A 23,655-nucleotide genomic window follows, 5' to 3' on the forward strand; every position below is an offset into this window, starting at 1 on the left:
CTTTTCTTCCCCCCCCCCCTTGAAAGAGAAACAAATGGCAGATATGGGTGTTTTTCATGTACTAGGCCTGTCCCACTTTATTCTTTCCATATAATCTACCTATGCTCTGTTGAAGAGCTTGGTATGCAAGGTTCATAGGTGCACTGTAACTTGATGCCATCTCTTTTGAAGCAGAATTTCATCATTTCAACTGGTTAGGATTTTTTTTAAGGCTAAGYGGCAAGCAGTATATGTACACTGGCAGCTGGGAAGAAGAGAAAGGTTTCTACTTCAGCACAGAGGTCTTTTCATTCAACATTTYCTTAACAGGTCTCTTTCTCAGTGCAACAGTGTAACTGTGAGCAGCCTGCTCATGCTGCACAAGGGACAGCTTGCCCTTGGCATTGCCCAGTGTAGCTGGAACGATGAAAGGAGAATTTCTCCCAGATGAGYTGTGCTAGTGCACTTCTGCTGCCTCTGACCTGTGTGGAACCCCACCAAGCCTGTGTTAATTAGCAGCACAAATTAGAAACTGTGAATGCTGCATTTAGCTATCACAGTGATYGGCCCCCACACTCTGAATTTTAAGAACAATCTGAAACTCTTAAAAGGGGAGAGAGATCTGATCTTATCAAATATGCACTACTCCCACAGTATTGACAGAATATTTCAGCAGAGGAATTGGACATCCACTATTGTATATCTTGGAAAAACAAACAAACAAACAAAAAACAAATTTGCCACTATTTCAATGTGTAAATAYCCAGGAAAACAACCATATATTTGTCTCTGACTAGATGGGGCTGGATGTATTTCATTGCAAAATAGTGTTTTGTAAAAACAGATACTTTTCATGTACCTTGTTGTGAAACTTTTCGTATACCTTGTTGCTGGGAAGAGTGAACTGCCAAGAATATGAGGAGCTAATAGTAACCATTTCGCAAACACCACRTATTGGCTGCTCTATGGCATCTCTTACTGGGGTAATTATGTTTTGTAAATAAACATCAACTAGGTCAGAGACATAAACAAAAGTGCCCCCAACCCAAACCCAATATACTCAGCTACTTCTTATTCTTATACATTTTGTCTTTAATGTTCTGAGGTAGAACCTGGCTACTAGTCTATTTTTACATGCGTACAAGTATGGTTCCACAGAAAGGCATATGTGCAGGGTCACCAGAGTCACTGTATATGCAGCAGTATCTGGATTCACTAATGAATCAATTCTGCCAGTCCATCTGAGCAAATGAGGTACAACCCCAAAATCTAATTAAAAAGTTGYTAATTTTTGTAATCATTTTGATCTGGCAAAGCTTTCTAGACACTTAAGAAATTAAATATGCATTTCAAAATGGCATAAAGTCGTAAAAGTAATACTGTTAATCTTGCATGTGAAGGATATTATGAATGGCCTGAGGTTGGTTCTATAATAAAAAACAGAGCAAATTCCTTTCATTTGGCCTATTCCATACACACAGAAGCTGCAAGCATGTGAAGACAGACATAAAAGTACTCCCTAGACAGAGTGCAGAGTTAAAGAATGCAGCAGCTGTCATTATCATGTGTTAAATGTAGGCTAATTTCAGATAGTCTTTACTCAAACCTTGTAATGATTATTTAAATTTTAAGTGAAAGAAGATTAGCTGACTGTAACCAGACAGCAGTTCCCTCAGTCTTGCAGTTTAGTATGGATGCAGACATCCACYGTGAGCACATCATGCTCCGTGATGGCTTTTAAGATTGAACCTCCATGAGTAGTTCCTGGTCTTGGTTACTCTGGCTTACAGCATGACACTGAGAACAGGTCTGTCTTCACAGCTGGTAGTACACAGATTGTAGTGCAGGGATATAAGCAAGCAACCAAAGATAGGGATGGTGGCAAAGCTTTACCACTGAAAGAAATAAACTATTTTGTGTATTTCTCAAATTCAAAACACACTTCCTTGAATGAGAGACTTATCAGAACAGATGCATCTGTTCTGATGGAAGTTTCCCCCCGCCCCCACCCAAAAAAAAAAAAGTCCCAGGAGAAGTAGTTCTTAGCTGGAAGATGGGGGATGGGAATAAGAGAAGTTCCACTGAGTGAGAAGAAAGCTTGCTTTTAGCAGTTTCTAAAGCTCTACCTTTCCTCAACTTTGTTTGTCTTCTTGGATGCATCAGATCTATTCTAGCTGCTCTTTGTTTTAGAGGGTCACTTTTTTTCAGCAGAGATTTTTGGCTTCTCTGAACTCTTTTCTTACTGTACAAGTAAAATCATGAATCCTTTACAAATTACTTATGTGAAAATGAATCTTAAGTACCTCATGGAAAATGCACTTTGTACAGGAGAGTAACTATGCAGAAGAGGAATATTTAAAAGCACAGCCTTTTTTCTTTTGTCTCCCTTTTCACCTTCCATTTGCTCTACTATCTGTCCTCTTTCTTTTTTTTTTCACTTTTCTCTCTCTATCCCTGTGCTTTCCCTAGGCTCACATTAAACCTGTAGAGTTACACCTGAATAACAATTCATGGCTGGTGTGTGAGTTCTCAGCAAAGTTTGTTGTTGCAAAGAAGCTGTGAGAGGTTTCCTTTAAGTGCCATCTTTTACCTCTTTTTCACTGGGGTAATGCCATAGTCCAGAGACCCTGTTTGCTTCCTATCAGGCAGCAACCATCCCCTGTTTAATCTCTTGCAGCCCCATATCAGCATCTATTTCTTCTCATTTTTATCAGCTGTATCAAGCTTTCAGAAGAGAATGTTTTCAAATCYAGTGGTTTGAATCCAGATCATAGCTTAGGCAGTGAAGTCATTCTGGATTTGCACCATTTTCACTGAATTCAAAATTTGACAAGTAGTTCATAGATAAATGTATTATACCTACATGATATATTGGGAAGTATGACCCTATTTTTAGTTCTGAAGATTTGATGTTGGATTGTCTTCCCTCCAAATCTGTGCATAAACATTGAGATCTACATTTATGAGCAGATTAAACTAATAGAAAACTGATGGAAAAGTTTCCTCTCCTGCTTCCTGATGCTTTGTCAAAATATACCAGAAATCAACAAGATCTCTTTCAAGTTTTATTGCATATTGTTACTAAACCAGCATCAGTCTGTTATTRAAACAGCTGCTTAAAACCCACTGAGGATATTAACCCCCTCTCTTTTTGTTGTTAGTGTAGTGTTATTCACTGTGTTTTTCTGTGAGAAAAAAGGCTACATCTTTTTTTTTTCACCACTCAAGAAGTACCATAGGGGAATGGACCAGTGCAATGATCAACCTGCCATCTGCTGGCATCCTGTCTCTGGCAGTAGTTGTGAACACAACTGTCAGGATGGTTCATGAAATTCAATATACCAGTGCACATATATAATATTATTCCAAGACGATAAAAGGTTTGATACAAGATTTATGAGTTGAGGTTTCCATCTTCAGAGCTTAGTCTGACACCTGGGTCACTTCCACCAAAAGAAAATGTCTGAAAAAAAAATGTCAGCTACCAGATAGGAATCCTTGGTTTTTGTAATTTAATAGTAATTGCTTGTTGTTGCAGTAAAAACAAYAGGTCTAATTACATACTATGATTCCACTTTAATACTCATAAAAGCCAACCAAGAACAAGGTCTCAGTGTACTAAGGCAGTAAAAACATTGATCTGTAGGCAGCATTTTTARTATAGCCCCTAAAGACTTTGAGTCTGAACTGACAGAACAATACATAAATTGACCATGAGCCAGCAATGGGCCCTTGTGCCCAAGAAGGCCAATGGTATCCTGGGGTGCATTAGGAAGAGTGTTGCCAGCAGGTCGAGGGAGGTGATCCTGCCCCTCTACTCAGCCCTGCTGASGCCTCATCTCGAGTACTGKGTCCAGGTCTGGGCTCCCCACTACAACAGAGACATGGAGCTACTGGAGAGAGTCCAGCATAGGGCTACAAAGATGATCAGAGGGTTGGAGCACCTGCCCTACGAGGAAAGGCTGTGAGAGCTGGGCCTSTTYAGCCTGGGGAAGAGAAGACTGAGGGGGGATCTTATCAATGTGTACAAGTACCTGAAGGGAGGGTGTCAAGGGGACRGGGACAAACTCTTTTCAATTGTGCCGTGTGACAGGAGAAGAGGCAATGGGCAGAAATCGAAGCACAGGAAGTTCTGCCTGAACGCGAGGGGGAATTTCTTCCCTGTGAGAGTGACRGAGCACTGGCACAGGTTGCCCAGAGAGGTTGTGGAGTCTCCCTCTCTGGAGATCTTCAAGGCCTGCCTGGATGYAACCCTGTCTAACATGCTGTAGGTGACCCTGCTGAGCGGTGAGGTTGGACTAGATGATCTCCAGAGGTCCCTTCCAACCTTACTGATTCTATGATTCTACACAGGCAGAGAAAATAATGTGATATTAGCAAATGGTAGGTTGGATGCATGCAATTTTTATGAAGAGGAAAGTTTTGGAGGGGATAAGCGAAATAGAAATTTAGAAAGAAGAGAGGCTGTGATGTGGGGAGAAGTGGTTAAGGTTTGTAGAAGTGAAGCTTAAATGAAGATTCAACCAGAAGAATGGGGTAGAAGGAGCAAACAACTGCTYGGTACATGGTGGAGGAAATTTGCTGTCATCATTTCAGGTTGATTATTTGTTTTCTTTGGTTTCTCCTTCTGCTCCTCTTGCCCCTTGGAAGAGCTGGTAGTCTTTTCTGTGCAGCTTTTGCGCTGGGATGTGTGGTGGGCAGACACTAGGTAGGAGACAACGTTTCCTCAGAGCAGATTGTTTCTTTGGCATACCTTTGGTCTTATGACCAAAAGGATAGTGGGAGTAAAATGAGGGCTGAGGCTACCTTGCCTTCTTCACCAGCAGTGGCTTCCATAATGTGGCAACTTCACTAGAAGATAGTATACAAATTGGGCAGAGTCTTGCTCTTTCAGATGTGTGCAGCTGAAAATATGCATGTRACTTTGGTCTTACACAGTGCATTGTGGTTGAAACTGGCCTTACAGCCATTCTCATCAGGCTTCACAGATGTAGGCACAAAGGTTCTGAAAGCCACAGCCACAAGCCGTGCACTCAGTCCAGCAGTSCAGAGCACGTGGTGCAGTTACATTTGAATTCCCTCTCATCGACAAGAGTGGTATTTTGTATGAACTTGGTAAATTAGCTGCACAAAATCTTTGCRGAAGAAAGGGATGATTTAAAACAAAACCTAGACCCAAATCTAAATTTTGAAAACAGTTCTCGCTAAGGTTATGGATATATGCATAGTTGAATACCAGAAGAGATCTGCAGACAAGGTGTTATCATTCATAATTCTCATAAAGAATACTTGCTTAATAACAGAGTCTACAACACAAGAATAGTAAAATATCTAGATATTCTTATGGAGCTGGTCAGTGTTATGCTTTCATTTTCACTTCCTCTTGTCTAAATCTGAAGACATAAATTAGCTGCTGATAAAAGTGATATTAAGGAATGCAGGTATTGTAAGGATCTGGAACTTGTGATAAYTGCACAGGCTTTACGTAAGGAGCACAGCAGAGCTGAGCAGCCTGGAGGAGCAATATGCAGCAGCAAGGCTGCTGAACATGGAAATATCAAAGTCAATAGACTTTTTACCTCTGTTTATTTCAGCACARCTTCCTCATTGAACTTTATTTAGATCAAAAATAATCATCTTTAAAAACAGTCAGTGCTGGAATGTTACACTCTGAATCACTTGTCTGTAACAATTCAGGGTTGATGGGTTATCATCAAGAAAATGAGGCTTCAGTATAGTGACTTCTTCACTTTCAGCCTATAGAAATTTAAACAGGAGTAGACTACACCACACGAGAGTGTGGTGTACCTGTTTTGATGGATGCAGTTCTCACTTTCTCCTTAAAAGCAATTTCACTATGCAGAAAACAATAGAGCATGGCAAGGAAGCATATTTCTCTGATGTTGTCACTAGGACACTGTCCAGATTTTGATATTTCTCTGAAAAAAATATTGTCTGACAACTGTTTAATTTAAAATACGTAAGCATTCCTGAGAGCASGGACTGAAATCCAAGACTTCATCACCAAGGTGAATGCCCCATTTTGGAAAATTGATTTTAGGTGTATTTTMAGCTAGTTTATCAGTAACTTAGTCACTGTGATGTCTTCAGATGTATTCTTCTCTCTCTACTCCATCCTGCCTGGRCTCCTTTAATATCCTTCTTAGCAAAGCTAGTTCTTCTAATTGTTTTTTTCGGTTGTAAAACAGTCCAGACCCAGGGACATCTGGACGCTTTAGTATGTCTAGCAGAAGTGTGTCTGTTGACTCTTTTACCATGTTGAACTGAGAGGATTAAAGGCAAGAGTGTTAAATTTACAATGCCTGTCTCTGAAATACTTTCCTCCTTGAGATGCAGCAGGTCATATCTTTTATGTTTCCAACTGGTGCTTTAATTATGGTGATGGAAAGATAGCAAGAAGTTTTATTTTTGGTTTTGATTATTACCTGCTTTAGCAGTCCTTACGGTTTTGTGCCTAACACAAAGTATAAGTAAATGATAATCCCATGAGCTAACTAATCAACTAGTGATGCAGGCTGTGACTTCATTGCAGACAATGATTCTTCATCAACCAGAGTAAATTTTGTCTCTGGATTATATTTTAGATTCAGCCATTGGTTTGTGGTATGAGTCTGAATATGTCATTTTTCCTCTTTGATTGACCTTCCCCCTCTTTTATACTTGAGCTACAGGAAAGCACCTCTTCTGTAGTGTGCTGAGATAATATACTTGTATTTGTAAATTCATGACAAAATCTATGGATCCCAGACTTGGAGTAGCAGCTTCTGGAATTTCATCTCCTCAAATTACTTATTTATTTCAATTAACAATGCTTACAAATAACCTGCTTCAATGAARGTAACTTAACTGCAGCAAACCCTTCACTGTTTCATGATCCACAGTTCTTACTTGTCAAGTATATTTACTTGGGCTAACATGGGCTGGCTGTGGAGCACATCTTTATTTAATCCTGAAAGTTAACAACTGCTTGCAAATTGGCCTCTATTAAATACAGGTGTTGAATTCTCTGAGAGACTTTTAAAACTTTTTGATTTTATCAGCAGTATCTATTAGGCCTGTAGGGTTTGAGAGGTACAGCATCAACCTGAGGCAACTTCAAAGAGAGTATCACGAAGGTCTTGAAATACGTCTGCCTCTGAGGAGAGCCTCAGGAGGTGTTGGGAGAGCATTCCTGGGGTTGCTGGAAAGAGAAAGCAGCAATGCTAAGAAGGAAGAACATGTCAAAATCAGGAAGACAGAATCGTTGTTCCAATTTTGGAATCAAATCAGTCCTACTAGAGATGATAGTATAAACACAGAAGGAAAGACTATTCTAAAATAAAACTTTGTAACTAGCTTAAATCTAGAGGACATTGTTATCTGGGAATCTCAAGCCAGCTCATTTCACCAAAAACTGAAACCCAGCATGTGCTAAAGTCTATGTCCCAAACTGTCTGATACCTCTTAACACTTCTTTGTGTGAGTGTTAAGCACTGAGCAATGCAGCTTAGAAATACAAAACATTCACTACAGGGCAGAAAGTACTGTTTGGCCTGCCTAGGTGAGGCATTTTAATATCCTTTAATTGTTTTTTTTTCTTCATAGGTTAATATGATTAGAGATACAAACCTTTAATAATTTTTCTTACTGGAGTCATACTTCTGTAAGTGAACTGCAGTGCTGTTAATATTTCATAGATCTTAAAACAGAATCTTCTACAAAAGTGAGACAGGAATCCATGATTAATACAAAGATTTTATTTATCAGGTACCTGTATGTATTGCAGTAAATTGTAGTAATTAATTTCTCATTTGGGAAGCAAACTACATTAAATTGTTTTCTGGTTKTGGATAGACTCCAGCAATTGTAGTATATGAACTCCTATTCCTCAAGATCCTCTGTTATCTTTAGTATTTTTCTTGATCTCTTTTAGCTTTTTGTAGAGTGCAAAATTCTTTGTRTCAAAGCCCATTGCTTGCCAGCTGTCATTCAATTTGAAACCAGACCTGTATTCAGAATGATCTCAGCATGAGCAGGAAGAAAGGAGATGCATTTCCGTACAGAACCTAATTCCCAAACTTTTCGTTAAGAAACAGAGTAAAATGGTCCTTTATTAGGCTTTGAAATAGTCAGAAACCACTGTTGTAAAGGGTAAAGCTATACCTGCCTGTCTCCTGCTAAAATAAGTATTAATTACACAGCTTTTAATTGCAGTAAGTGCACTGGAAATAAACCTCATGAGTCTCAAGCAATTATCTCTCATGAAACACAAGACAAACAAGAGCTGAAAGCATGATTAAGAGTTTACTGAGAAGCTAGGATTTCCTAGATACTCTGTATGAAGCTTAAAAAATGAAATACTTCAGTGGAAACTACTGATCAATGCCAAAGAACAGGTGAACTTTTCAACTTATCAGCCTGAAAGTTAAACTGTTCCCTAAGTGCTATTGGTGAATGACCTCCGTTTGTTATTGCCTCAAGTTTTGGTCATATTGCTATAGAAACTTCTCTGCATTCCTAACAGTGCCATGCTGAAATGTCAAATCCTATATACCAGGTTTTGATACAGGTTTTGTCATCTCTGAAAAGCTGCCTTATATCATAAAGAAAATGTTCTGACTCGACATAGTTTAAGTACTGGTTTGCAATACAGGGAATAAAGGAAAAGCGAGACAGAAATGGAGATGGAACGCAGAATCACTGATGATATAGGTACCATTGACCTTCCCCTCAAATGAATACATGAAGCTGTTTTGGTTAGTGTACTTCAGAATATCCTCTGAAACTGCYGTGGGCAACACTGGGGGAAATGCCAAAATGTAGGGGTATGAAGGCTCTTGAAAGGCAACAGAGAGGATTTACCTCAGGAGAGTAGCTGCGCTTGGTACCTCATCCAAGACATGAAAACTGTGCTACTTGCACTCAAAAGATGTTCATTCAAGGTTACAAACAGGATGGATAAAGGTAGGGAATTTAGTGTTATGTCGCATCTGCTTTTTCTCCAGAGGGGAGCTGCTACATCCTCCTCCTGGTACTTTCCTTCCAGTCTTTGGGATCTGCATCCCACCTAGAGTAAGAGTTTCTCCCTGTGGGCTAGCTAGTTGAGAGAACATTTTGTGATTGCTTCACTAGTCACAAATAGCATTTTTCTCTAGAATGACTGCAACATTACAATCTTTATAGTGTTAATAGCTGTGAGAAATCCCATAGCACAGGCAAAATATGCCTTTGAGGCTACTGCAAGGTTTTCTTGCAGAGAATGAAGTATGCTATTGTACTCAAGAAGAAGAAAGGAAAGGCTAAACTATTATTTGAAACTAAACAGAAATTGAAACCTGCAGACCAATAACAGATATAAGGAACGTAGTCTGAAGACTAGCTCCCTCCCAATTAAAAAAAAGGTCAATATTTAACATTTTTATGGGGCTTTAGGGGAAAAATAGCTATGAAAAAGAGCACCTCTTTACTCTGACCTGTGCCCTGTGTGTATTCAGGAGTGTCTTTACCTAGCTGAGTAACAAGTGTGGCTTTTTACAGCTTTTTATATCTGTTTCTCCTGTAGTATAGTGAAGAAATAGAGGATGGATATTGTATCTTCTGGTGCATTAGTAGCAGCGTTCTTTGTAAAACATCAGAATTAAATGGCACCAAGAGAGCTGGTTAGCCAGCTCTCTGTGGGGGCCTGTCTGTAGCGAAATAGTCCAAAACACTGTTCTTAACCCATTGAGGTGTCTGAAATGTCATATATATTTACATTTCCTGGCAAAAATGTACTTAGAATTCTTCTGTACTTTCTGAGGGGAGTTGCCTTCTTGGCTATGTGGGGTTCCTAAATGCCACATCCRTTTGGGATGTATAAGTTGTGTCAGGTTGGCCAAGTGTCCTGAAAGACCCTCTTCATTAGATGTGCTGAAGATCACATGTAAGAAATAGAATCAATATATCAGTTATTCTGTCTTATGCTTTGATACAAAGACTGGCTTYCCTCTTGTTAAAATAGTAGGATCTGGAGGAACTGATTTGGAAGACAATCTGTTTRTTTAGTACACAGGAAGAGAGAATCTATTCCAAGAATAGTTGGCAGCATGGGAGAGGACATGAAGAAGTTAGGAGTAGGCAAAGGGGACAAAAGAAATGTTGAAGAAATGTATTTTTTGTTGGAGGAATGCTCCAAAATGCAAAGTGTTCTGCAAAGATCAGGACAGCATGTTGCAGGAAAACACAGGATACTAGTACTAAAAATACGATGTTGTTCGTCTAGGCAAAAAGGTAAACAACTCTCCTGGAATCTGGGGGTATTTGTCAGGAATTCAGAAAAGAGTGAGAAAATCTTTGGAAGGCAGAGGAACCCGATGAGCTCACTGAGAGGCAGCAAATGTTCCAGTGCTATTTTTGGTTAAGCAATGCTGTAGATTGAGGGAGTTTCTGTAAAATGAGAGGTGACACTACAAAATCTTGGAATGAGCGTCTTTGAAATATGGTATACTGTATATACTGCATATACTGCATATACTGTGTATATACATATATATAACTATTAGTTTTGTCTGAAAAGTGAATATAAATGTAGCATCTTTTGATCCCATGCTTAATGTTTTCTAGTTGGAAAGGAATATGAATTAATTCTAAGTGTCATTCTTGTGTCCTCAGCCTGGGGACTTAAGAACTGTGTTTGGTCTTTTTATTGTTGACAGTCAAGTCAGAAAAATCATTATTGAATTAATTCTCCTGATAAGTCAAGAGCCATAAAGGAATCTAATTCATCAGTYTGTGATCTATAGAACCAAAGAGAGAGAGAGAAAAAAAAGAAGGAAAATGGAATTTATTATTTTTAGCTCCTAAAGTTACCAGATAGGACCAAAACCAGGTAAGATCTGAGTGGACATGATAAAAAACAAGCAAAAAGCAAAGTCACAGTCATTGATGGGAAAGATGCATAAGAAATAAATTCCATAAATAAGGATTGCTTCATGAGCATGTCTTCACTGCTCTTTACATTACTAGAGCAAACTGACAGTAGGTTTTTTGAATTAACGTAAACAAGATGATGCCATATATAGTAATGTTGACTTAACTACGTTAAGAGTAAAATCAGTACCTTTATTAGTAAATGGAGGTGACCTGGAAACCCTCATAGGTTCCAAGATCACAGAAAGCTCTCTGTTCTTTTCTTGTTAGATTCCTTCTCAATCTTTTTTAGATCTTTTAGCTCCAGTTGGATTTAAATTAAAGCCTTTCTCGTTAGCAGTCGCTAATTTGTATTTGATGAATGTCTTACAAATTATCTGCTTCATAAATGTGAAGTGCAGAACTTGTTGGCAAAACAAAACTAAAAAAAGAAGTAGAAAACATCTCTTTTAAATGTGTTTTCATTTTGCTTACACCACATAAGATAACCTATCTGCAATTGCTCAGCTATTTGCTGTGCATTGTTTAGCTCGAGATTGAAAATACAGTTTCAGAAAACAAAAAGTTCTTTTACTGTTTGGAATCTGGAATGCAATTCTTGTCTGCGGGTAAAGCCAGTGTATTGCTGGAGAGCAGTTTCCACAAGGTTGTTTGAGGTTTATATGCTATGGGAACACAGGATATATCATCAGATTTCTTTGTCGGACAGACCTATTACTCTGAAATGAACTCCAATACGTGATGAATTTATATGGATCACTAATATAGAAACCTGGACAGCAAAGCAAGGCCACGTAGGAGAAGGGATAGGTGACAATTCCTTCTAGATCTTGTGATAATAAACTGGCASCAGGAAGGGAAAGAATACCTAATCTTATTTATGACCTATCTAATTTACTGATATCGTTACTGTTTTTAAAAGGCTCATTTTATTTCTTAAGTTGAGCTAAGCATAGTCTTAATGAAGGGAAAAGCATGGTCCCTCCTCCAGAGAGCTGATAGTCTACACATTTCCTGTGCATTAAGGACTGGATGTTAAAAGTGACAATGTGGTGCTCAGTACCACGAGGCTGAAAATTGAAATAATTGGCTCTGTGAGTGAGATCAACAAAAATCACATAAAAGACAAATTTCTCTGTGTAGCATATGGAGAGAGGCAGGTGCCCAAAGCTGTGGTCCAGAATAGCTTACACATTGAATTTGGAGAAACTAAAGCCAGTCTTCAAGGAAAGTGTGGGTTTGTCTGTCATGCAGTTTTGTATYTGGAGTTAAATACCTATTTCAAAGATTTAGATAGGTGCTTCTGAGAAACTGGAGTTAAGGAACCAGTACTAAGGGACTGACCTCTTTTTGTTTAGACTGGGCAGGACAGATACCTGATTTAACCCTGATCTGCAGGTGGTTGCCATCTTTTGTATAACAGCTTAGTTGTTAGAACACGTGGCTGACCTGGGTTCTGCCCAGCCTTAAGAAATCAGAGCATGCTTATCTGGGAGTGCTCATAGATACTAGTCCATCTTGTGTGGCACTGCTCTTTTCCCTCCTGTTAAAACTGCGTAACAGTTTAGTCAAGAATACAGTCATTAGTCTGGAGGGCAAGCAGTTCTGTACCATGGTAGGTAAGGTGTCAGGCATGGAAAAAGAGAGCAGGAATAACAAAGGTGTGTAACATGGCTGTTCCTATGAAAATGCTGTCCTGAGAAAAAGAAGGTTCTTTTGGGGAACTTATAATTTTTTTTTTTCTTTTCTTATGAAATTCACAGACTAATTTTTCAAGCTTCATAAGGCAAAGCTCTGAAGTTTAAAACTTTTCAGATTCCTCAGCCTTTCATGTAATATACATATATATATATACACACATACATACATATATACAGATATATCATGTACATATATGTATTTTTTATTTATATGTATTCTTTTAACAATGACTTGGTACAGTGTAACACTGCAGTGGCTTAGGCTAGTCTAGAGTGATTTGATAAAATTGTTCCAAAACTGGAATGTAAAGGCTGCATGATGTTATTCCTGAAAATGTTGGCAGCACATAAGGACGTTCTCTGTAAAGAAATAGCAATGCTAACTCTATAAACAGGAAAAAATGCAAGCCATCTTTTTTTTTGTATGTGGTTACTGCAATTTGCATATTCCATAAATAGAGGCATTTATGCCATAGCAATTCCTACTAACATTTATTGCTGTGAATGTCTTCAAAATGAATGTCTAGTTCATGTTGTAAAAAGATTCCCTTTTCAGTTGTATCCTGAATTTCACCTGTCTTTCTCCAGTTAGTAATTCTGCTTTGCTATCTGTTTTTGCACTCTTTTCAGTTGCCCTAAAAATGCTGGGCCTGATCCACCATTGCCTTCTGACTTCTGTAGTAATTTGTACCAATGGAAGAACACAAAAAAGTTAGCTGCTCCGCTTTTGTGTGAGCAGCTGAGGTACAAAATTGTTCACATTTTTACATAGAAAAAAATCTATGGCTGAATTTATCACGCATAAACAAGTGGATGTCCTGAACATTTGGTACTGATTTGTATACTATTCCTTCCACTCTTGCTTCTATTGTAAGGCGAGACTATCCTGACTCTCATTGAAATGCATGCTAATGTTGCTATATGGGGACTGGAAAAAGGATTATTATGCATAACTTTGCTATACTGACAGGGTTTGGCAGCTCTAAAGTAGTTTTTGTCCAAGGATTCCTAGTAGTATGTTATAGCAGTGCATATGTCTCATAACTTCCACTGTAGGTAGGTGTTTCTCATTTCATTTTACACACCAGGAAAATGAAGTGTTTAGTAGAAGTGATGAAGTCACGTTGGCCAAACTAGTAAATAAATCCTGGTCTTCCATGGCAAAAAATCAAGTGTACCAGTCTAAGATACCACACAGCACCCAGGTGAACAGTTATTTACCTTTCACTACACACACAGAGTAAGCCTGAAATCATGCCATTCTGATTGTGCGTCAGTAACAGTAACTCTTAAGCTAGGTCATCCTTCAAGTATTTTAGAAAGCTGCTCAGAATGACTCCATGGGAAAAGAGGGGATAGAAGTAGAGTAAGTTTCAGTATTCTTGTGTTGTTTATCTCCTTAGTACTTCAGCAGTGATTTTCTCCATGTCTTATATTTGATTATTCTCACTTCTCTCATTATATTTCTGATCTCACATAACTGTTTTTGTTTAGCCAGACATAGAAGACTATGCACACATACAAAAAGAAAAAAAGTTAAGAGTAGAGATCATCTCAAATAGTTTCAGAAATAAAACTGTTTCTGAAACATGGTACGTTTATGCTATTATCTGGGTTCTAAATGCAGAGCATCCCAGCGTAGGTAAGCCCTTAATGAAGGTTTGACCTTGCATCTCCTAAAAAAGTGCTCATGCTTTAGTGGAGAACAGCAGTACTGCTCACCAGCTGGTTAGATTTTTAACTGGTTCAGGCAATATACCTGAATATTATAAAGATGACTTCTGAAATGTTAACCTATGTCTAGAAAATGTTCTAACCTGAAATGAGTTTTTATTTCTGGGTTAAGAGAGATGCTTGCTTTGGAAAACTAATTTTGAAGTATGTGACTTCTGCATCCACTTCTGCATTCCCTTTCCAGGATAAATGTACAGAATTTACACTGCCACTGTAGTTAATTCTCACTAAGGTTTCTGGTAGTTTCCAGATTTCTTGTGAAACTCCACTGAACTTTGAATTCATTTAGAACATGAAAATCTGAAATACGTCGGTCAGAGTCAATAAAGTTAATCCAGAGTTAATCACTATTGCAAAAAACAAAATTTAAGTTCACATCATATAAAGTGAGGGTCTACATCATCCAGAGGTGGAAATACTGCAACGACAATGCTAATATCTGTATTCAGTTTATAGCAGACAGTAACATCCACAAACAGTTTTTTGTTCAAGTGCTTTCCAGTGTGGTTTTACATACCTAATTTTATCTGAAGTTGTTTAGTATTTGACATAGAATCAGTAAGGCTGGAAGGGACCTCTGGAGGTCATCTAGTCCAACCTCACCGCTCAGCAGGGTCACCTACAGCATGTTAGACAGAGTTACATCCAGGCAGGCCTTGAAGATCTCCAGAGAGGGAGACTCCACAACCTCTCTGGGCAAGCTGTGCCAGTGCTCTGTCACTCTCACAGGGAAGAAATTCCCCCTCACGTTCAGGCAGAACTTCCTGTGCTTCAATTTCTGCCCATTGCCTCTTCTCCTGTCACACGGGACAACTGAAAAGAGTTTGTCCCCGTCCCCTTGACACCCTCCCTTCAGGTACTTGTACACATTGATAAGATCTCCCCTTCTCTTCCCCAGGCTGAAGAGGCCCAGCTCTCGCAGCCGTTCTCATAGGGCAGATGCTCCAGCCCTCTGATCATCTTTGTAGCCCTACGCTGGACTCTCTCCAGTAGCTCCATATCTCTCTTGTAGTGGGGAGCCCAGAACTGGACCCAGTACTCGAGATGAGGCCTCAGCAGGGCTGAGTAGAGGGGCAGGATCACCTCCCTCGACCTGCTGGCAACACTCTTCCTAATGCACCCCAGGATACCMTTGGCCTTCTTGGGCATAAGGGCCCGTTGCTGGCTCATGGTCAATGTGTCATCCACCAGCACTCCCAGGTCTTTCTCTGCAGAGCTGCTCTCCAGGAGGTCAGCCCCCAGCCTGTACTGGTGCCTAGGGTTATTTCTCCCTAGGTGCAGGACTCTGCACTTGCCCTTGTTGAACCTCATGAGRTTCCTCTCCGCCCAACTCTCCAGCCTGTCCAGGTCTCTCTGAATGGCAGCACAGCCCTCAGACGTGTCAGCCAGTCCTCCCAGCTTGGTATCATCCGCAAACTTGCTGAGGAGGCACTCTGTCCCCTCGTCCAGGTCATTGATGAAGAAGTTGAAAAGGATGGGACCCAGTACTGATCCCTGGGGGACTCCACTAGCCACAGGCCTTCAACTAGACTCCACACCACTGATGACAACTCTCTGAGCTTGGCCTTTCAGCCAGTTCTCAATCCACCTCACTGTCCACTTGTCTAGCCTGCACTTCCTGAGCTTACCTATGAGGATGTTATGGGAGACAGTGTCCAAAGCCTTGCTGAAGTCAAGGTACACAACGTCCACTACTCTTCCCTCATCTACCCAGCCAGTCATTCCATCATAGAAGGCTCTCAGATTGGTTAAGCAGGATTTTCTCTTGGTGAATCCATGCTGGCTACTCCTGATCACCTTCTTTTCCTCCGTATGTCTGGAGATGACACCCAGAATCAGCTGTTTCACCACCTTTCCAAGGATGGAGGTGAGGCTGACTGGCCTATAGTTGCCTGGGTCCTCCTTCTTGCCCTTTTTGAAGACAGGAGTCACTCTGACTTTCTTCCAGTCCTCAGGCACCTCTCCAGTTCTCCATGACTTTTCAAAGATGAAAACATAAAACCTTTGTTTCTCATGTAAAATAATACTATAGCTATCTCTGTTTATTTTGGGAAGGGAGTTTTAACCTTCATATTTGTGAATAAAAGCTGGAAATCCTGGGTGAAAGAAAAGTCTGGAAAACCAGAAGCATGAAGTATTTGTAAATACAATCTCAGGTTTTTAGAACCAATTTTGAATTTATTTTCACTTTAGCTTTGCAATGCTGGATGAATTACTTATTACTGGCAAGGTAATATGGGTGTACAGATATGTATGGAAGTGTGAATGAGTGTCCACTTCTTTTTTTACGTGCTGAAGTCAAACTGGAGTGTACTGAAACTTAGAATTGTTCCAGGTTGTGTTTCTCATAGGTTTATGCCTAGCGAATGGAAACTAGGAAACATAATTGTTTTAGAGCCAGACACAGAGGTTCATTATTACCTGGGGAGGGTTTTCACTAATGGAGCGGGCTGTATTCTACCTAATAAGCTCACAAAAGGCAGAAGCAGAAATATCTTTTCAACTATCACCAACGTGATCAGTCTGCTATTCACCAGGGATAAAGTTCCAATAATCCACTCAAAATATTTCTTTTGTTTGTTATTTCCTTCTTCTAGAAAAAGCAAGTGAGTCAAACAAAGATCCGGGTGATCTCTACCATCCTCTTCATCCTGGCAGGCTGCATTGTCTTTGTGACCATTCCTGCAGTTATCTTCAAACACATCGAGGGATGGACAGCCCTGGAGTCCATCTACTTTGTGGTTGTCACTCTGACTACTGTTGGCTTTGGTGATTTTGTAGCAGGTGAGCAGCTTTGAGCTGAGGTGCTGTGCATGGGGGCCTTATCTCTTGGTATTTCTTCTCTGGTGTAGAGAAGAAATGTATTTTCAAAATATATTCCAGTAAAACAATGCCAGATGTTTCTGTCGGGGTTACTGTGCAACAGCAGACAGGACTCCAGGCTAATTTAAGATCCAGGTGCCTTGGCATCTGCAGAGTGCAACCTTTCAGCAATGTAAATAACATGAGTCTTGGAAGTCCTGATTATCCTTTATCCTGCAATGAATTATGCACAAGTCAAATGACTTTCCTATTGAATTCAAGACTTGCAATAGACCATTAGGTCTCACTCTGTCACTGATTGCTGAAGCAAGTAGCCAAAATGATGAATGAATGAAGCTTTTCCAAAGTAGGGCTGAGCTGTAGGAGAGGAAAACTGTCTGGTCTGATGCAGTAGACTGCTAAAAAATTCTTTTGCCTGAACTGCAGCATTTCAGAGGCTGGATTTTGTCCTCTAACCTTGACAGAAATTTTGACACTGCAGCTACCCTGTTAAGGAAAACTCGCATGGGAGGGGAAGAACTAATGGGGTGTGCATTTCAGCACTAGGATGATACTAAGATTAATACAGACTAACAGGTACTATAAATATCCATCTGAATCAATTACTAAAGAGGGAGTCGGAATTGTTGGCTAGAGAGAAAGGAAGATTTTTTTTCACTCTGCAGCTTTGCTAAGGAAAAGATGATTAAAATAAGTGGAATTTCTTTTCCCATTATTGCATGACCTCTACTCCCCATTCCTGTTAGTAGTCATAATAAATGCATTAAGGTGCCTGTGTTACAACTACTCTACTGTGGCTTCTTTATGCCACTATTTCCCCCCCTGAAAAATTAGTGAAATATGAATGCCTTAAAAAAATCAAATGAAACAACAAGATATATGGAATTTTCTTCTCTGAAGAGCTGTAGACAAGTCTTTTTGTAGACAACACTATCATCCTCCTTTTTTTAACACTGTGATAAAGATTATGTGAATTATTGAGAAAAAATGGCACTGAACAAAAAGACCCCCCAGATATGAAAAAAGTGAGCATTTTATGAGTGTTCAAATACAGAACTGAATGCATTACTTCAGTCCATTTTAACTACATAAAAGTGAAAAGAAGCTCACTGGTATTCTGGCTTTGTGGTATCTTAGCATAGTGTGAAATAAAAATAATTCATAGTATTTTTCTTAAGCATATGGCACTTTAATATTATTTTCTTTAGTAATATAATTATAGAAAATGAATTAAAGTGTTCTACATCCAACATGATCAAATCCACAGCTGGGTGGCTACTAACAACCAGAGTTTTTTGAAAATCAAATGAAAGACCTTAAATGAAAAAAATTCAAAGGTTCTTATGATAAGAGTTTCAGGCCAGGTGATCACCAGGAGATGTAGGTTTTATTGCTGATTTTGACACATATTTTCTGTCACTTTTATTTTCTGTCACTTTAATCTCTCCATATCTTTATTCCTTCAACATCAAAGAGACAATACTACATCATGTTGGGTAAAGCAGCATCAGTGGAGCTATACTGATTTATTCCAGGTAGAATGTGGCCCATATCTTGCCAAACTGGGAATGTTTTTGCACTAGTGATGAAAATACAGTAGTGGATGGAGTGTGAAAAAAATAGAATATTTGATAGGCTGAAAAAAAGTGGTCTCATAATATCTGTAGTCTGATTACTCCATAAGACATACCTAGACAGTCTGCTTTATAGCAAACTTCTGCAGAGACACATGTGACCACAACAGCCTCATTGTACCATAGCAACAGCAGCCCCCATCTCCCATTGTTTCACACTCTTGAAGACTAGAAAAAGAGAATGTTTCATACAGTGTATGGGGAAAGATTAACATCAAAAACAATATTTGGGTCCCTGACAATACTTGAATGCCTGCGCTTTCAGGAGAATCTTCAGTCACTGTAACTATACTTAGCCTGCATAAAATTCATTTTAAAGAATCAGATTGCAAAAAAGTTCAGGGGAATACTCTCAGTTGTGTTGTCTGGGGATTTTAATGGGGGAAAAAATCCTAAGAGCTTTTTCAGGTCGTAACCAGGTACAGGTTAGTCTCTAGCTCTTGTTTATCCCAGACTGGAGTCCAGGAAATAAACATTCCTCTGCTTGAGTCCCCAGATAGGCCTGCTCTTCAAGCAGACATTTACTCAGGTACCACCAAGGGTAGTTTTTGCATTGAGGGATGTGGTTGTGCATATGCAGCAGTGCAGCCTCTTTGTCTCTAACCCACCTAACACACTCTGGTAGGACCAGGACTCTCAAAAATGAAGTTGTGGCTACTTTCTTCTGAAAGAAGTATACTCTCTCCTGTGGTGTGTTATAGCCTGGATGCTATCGCACTTATTTTAGGCCCTTCACAGTCCACTAGAGTTGCCAGATGTCCCACATACTTGTATTACTAGCTCCTCATAAGACTTGCGTAAAAACCATATAGGATATTTGTAGCTTTGTTTGACCCATATCTACTCTCAAACCACTGGTCAGGGAATGCATCGCTATAACTAATACCTAAGCAGGCAGTATATAGGAGTGGGTTCCTGTCAGATACCCCGATCAGGAGGGGAAAGCAAAGTTATTCTTCTGTCTCCCCCACAGAGGTCTCTGAATCCTGTATTTAAAAGCAAAAAATCTGGAAACTCTATAACCCAAGAGAGTTGAACTGTAAAGTGTCTCAACTATCAACCTGCATGCATTTCAGAATAAAGAAGACTATCTGTATTAAATGTTTTTCTTGGTAATGTGTTTAAGCTGTTACAGGTATGTTACAATGCAAGAATTTCAGAATTTTTTGGAGTATCTGCAATATAAAGAAAAAGGCTTACTAGCTGTTCTGGCAGGTCAGAAAGTAGCAGAACAATAGATAATCTTTGCTGAGTCTTAACTTAAAAACAGACAGTGTTCCTGCCATCTGCCAAGCCTCTAGTCTTTTACTAGAACTACAGTGGTGTTGTCAAGAGTCAAGAAATACTGTAGTGAATTTCTCAGAATCACAAGTATTTTGGCATAATTTTGGCATCTCATGACTCCTTATCATAAATATATACTYATTTCAGGAGGAAATGCTGACATCCATTATCGGGAGTGGTATAAACCCTTAGTGTGGTTCTGGATCCTTGTTGGTCTTGCCTATTTTGCTGCTGTTCTGAGTATGATTGGAGATTGGTTAAGAGTCCTGTCCAAGAAGACAAAAGAAGAGGTATGACTAGTAATTTCTCAGTGGGTTATCATTTTCTAAGAGAGCTCTAAGTTCCTGATTCCTGCTAGTCTAATTAAGGATGCTGTTCTGTTTGACAAATGCTAAATATTCCCTTTGGTTCACTCCACTGACTACCTTGGTATCCTTTTAGCTGTGAGCTTTAGCTTCCTTACAAAGGGAGGAGAAAAAGCAACTGAAACAAACCTATATGTCGTTACATTTCTGTCAGTACTACCGCATACATAGAACAGCTTGGTAGGTTTGCAGTTATGAAATAAAAGAAKCTAGCCTTCACTGAAACTAATTACAAAATAGTGACAAAAATCATAACTGTTCACTGTTCAAATATTGGTGATACATGGATTTTTAAGATMAGAAAAAAAACACTACTGTTACTCAGTTTGTTCTCCTGCCTAATGTGGCAGCTCTTCCTAAGCCCATCTCAGAGCCTACAAATTCTGTTCATGCTGTAGCATGTCCATTATTCTTGGACATCRGTTGGCTCAGTCCACTATGAAACAAGCATCTGTGTTTAAATCCTGTTTTGATACTGAGTTTTCCCTATGTCAGAGTATGTGGTTGAAGGGTTTGAAGTCAGCCTCCTTTTTGAGTACCATATTATTAAAAATGGAAGAAACTGAGTAGACAGCATCAGGGAAAATGTGCATAAATTCACACAGAACATGCYTTCCATGATTTGAGGACAGTATTCCTAATGTTTCACTCAAAATCAGAGTGGAAAATGAAAGGCAACTGCCATGCATCCTGAGCTGAAGACTGTTAGAGAGGAGGTTTACATAATTTCAAATTTTAATGCAGTCTCCTCCTAAATTCCAAGTAAGGCCAACCTGGCAGAGTTAGTCAAAGAGCAGGCATAGCCAAGGTCTGGCAGAGGGATGATGCTGTTTATTATTTATGAAGTCGGCTGAGTCACCTGAGGCCCGGTGCATCCACCGTGCATCCATCAATAAGGGAGGCTTCACAGAGAGCTTCAGCTGACAAGCTGATCAGCAGCAGGACACCTACAATGCCTGGCTGTGGCGCTCATAGGTGGGAACTTGAACTCTCACAGCGGGTTTGTGAGGCTAGCTTTCGCAGTTAGTCCAGTTAGAAATGGAAACCTGCTCCTCTGGCCTAAGGAGCCAAAAATAACTCCCTTATGGACCACTGGGTACAGAAACTGAGTCCTGGCCACAGCAGTCTGAACAAACTGAATTTTGGAAAAGGCCTAAGCTGACTGAGATATTGCGTGGTAATTCCCTCCCCTCCCCTCCCCTCCTCTTTCCCCTTTCCCCTTTCCCCTTTCCCCTTTCCCAAGAAATATTTGTTCTATAGATCAACCATGTCAGTGCTTTATTTTTAGTCATTATTCTGCTCTCAGGTGAAAAAAGAGTAAAAAAGAAAAAAAAAAAGAACAGAACAGTGAGACATTTAAGGACATGCATATGATGCCCACACAGAATATTGCTGTGTTTTGAAAACTCCTCTTTTGGGAGGCAGTGTGCTCACTGCTGGCTTGAGGGGGTGGTATTTGGACAGTTATGCAATGGAAACCTCCACTAAAGACAGCTACATTTGCTCCCTTTCTGAGAAGGGACCCTAGCTTGGATGATTACTAGCCTTTTGAAGTATTTGAAATTATGCAATAGATATTCCTGATATAAATTGCCTTGTGGCACTGCACAGAACCTACAATGAGATTAAAGAGCTCCAACCATGAGCATACAGGTTATTGTATGGCTGCACTGGTTGGTTGTCTTGTTCTGAAGCATATTAACATAACTATATGTGATCATTTTTACCTTCTCCTGACCATCTACTGCTGACATTATAAATCAGGAATTTTCTTCTCTTCTTAATCAGGGAGGGATTAGCATGGAAACTTGCCATCTTGTAGCACATCTATAAAATGTATCGGGTGGCAAAATGTGAAAAAGGATCCACGCCATCCATATGCTACACGAGCCGTTAGCTAACCACTACTCAGTGATTAGAGCTGGCCTGAGTAYAACCAGTGTGCTGCTGAAGTCTGGCCTGTGAGGTGTGCTGGAGCTTGCACTCATCTCCAATTCYATGCCAGGCAAGAAAGTGCTTGTGCACTTGTGTTAAACAGGAAAGAATGTCACTTCATTTTTCTCTTTTGGTTTTCTATTTGTTTCTTTTTGTTGTTGTTGTAAAGGTTGGAGAAATAAAAGCCCACGCAGCTGAGTGGAAAGCGAACGTGACGGCTGAGTTCAGAGAGACACGCAGGCGGCTCAGTGTGGAGATCCACGACAAACTTCAGAGGGCAGCTACCATCCGCAGCATGGAGCGTAGGCGCCTAGGCCTGGACCAGAGGGCCCACTCCTTAGACATGCTCTCTCCAGAGAAGCGCTCTGTCTTTACTGCCTTGGAAACAGGACGCTTCAAGGCCTCGTCTCAGGAAAGCATCAACAACAGGCCTAACAACCTGCGCCTTAAAGGGTCAGATCAACTCAACAAGCATGGACAGGGGGCATCTGAGGACAACATCATCAATAAATTTGGATCATCTGCTAAGATGACCAAAAGGAAAAACAAAGACCTCAAAAAGACCATCCCTGAAGATGTGCGTAAAATTTATGAGACCTTCCGAAACTACTCTTTGGATGAAGAAAAAAAGGAAGAAGAGACAGAGAAGATGTGTAATTCTGAGAATTCTTCCAGCACTGCAGTCCTAACCAACTGCATCCAGCAGCACTCAGATCTGGAGAATGGAATGATCCCCACAGAAACCAAAGAAAGGGAACATGAAAACAAAGCATTACTTGAAGACAGAAATTAAATGTAAAAGATGCTTGACTTGAATAAACAATGCTAATGTTTTTATATACATATATATATTGAGACACGTGCCTTATACAGACTCCTTAATCAGTCTGAATTATATAGCATCGAGGAATATTTCACTGTGCCATAAAGACTCAAGCTTGCTCTGCCAAAACAAATCAGGAACACAGCACTGCAGAATGGCAACAGAAAGCTACGCACATGGAAATTTCAGCCTGTATAAGATTACCAGGGTAAAACACAAAGGAAGAGACTGAACCATGGCAATACCATCAGAGTGCTGCTGCCATGGCATAATGTTAGACAAAGGGCAGCTATGTGAGAAGAACCTTTCAAAGGAATGAAAAAGAGTGTAACTTTTCAATGGCGTGTACATTAAGCCTTCCCCTGGTGATTATAAAGAGGAGAAATGATTGGAGTTAACTAGAAACTTTCAGTAAGGCTTAGTTTACGTTTTGGCACGTGATCCAGGCTAGATTTTTTTCTTTTCATTTT

The 23,655-nt window shown here is 39.8% G+C and overlaps 1 protein-coding gene across 2 annotated transcripts in view; it reads left to right on the forward strand.

The window, feature by feature from the left end:
- Window positions 1-23,155, forward strand: part of KCNK10 (potassium two pore domain channel subfamily K member 10) — a 70,959-nt gene extending 47,804 nt beyond the window's left edge. For both annotated transcript variants that reach the window (XM_085317656.1, XM_085317655.1), the window contains exons 6-8: window positions 16,919-17,105; window positions 20,210-20,352; window positions 22,532-23,155. In XM_085317656.1, the coding sequence (XP_085173782.1) occupies window positions 16,919-17,105; window positions 20,210-20,352; window positions 22,532-23,155 (954 nt within the window). The remainder of the gene's footprint in view (window positions 1-16,918; window positions 17,106-20,209; window positions 20,353-22,531) is intronic.
- The last annotated feature ends 500 nt before the right edge of the window (window positions 23,156-23,655 follow it).

This window comes from Rhea americana, unplaced genomic scaffold (genome assembly GCF_003343005.1).
Source record: "Rhea americana isolate MKP2758 unplaced genomic scaffold, rheAme1 scaffold_5, whole genome shotgun sequence".
In the NCBI taxonomy this organism is placed as follows: domain Eukaryota; kingdom Metazoa; phylum Chordata; class Aves; order Rheiformes; family Rheidae; genus Rhea; species Rhea americana.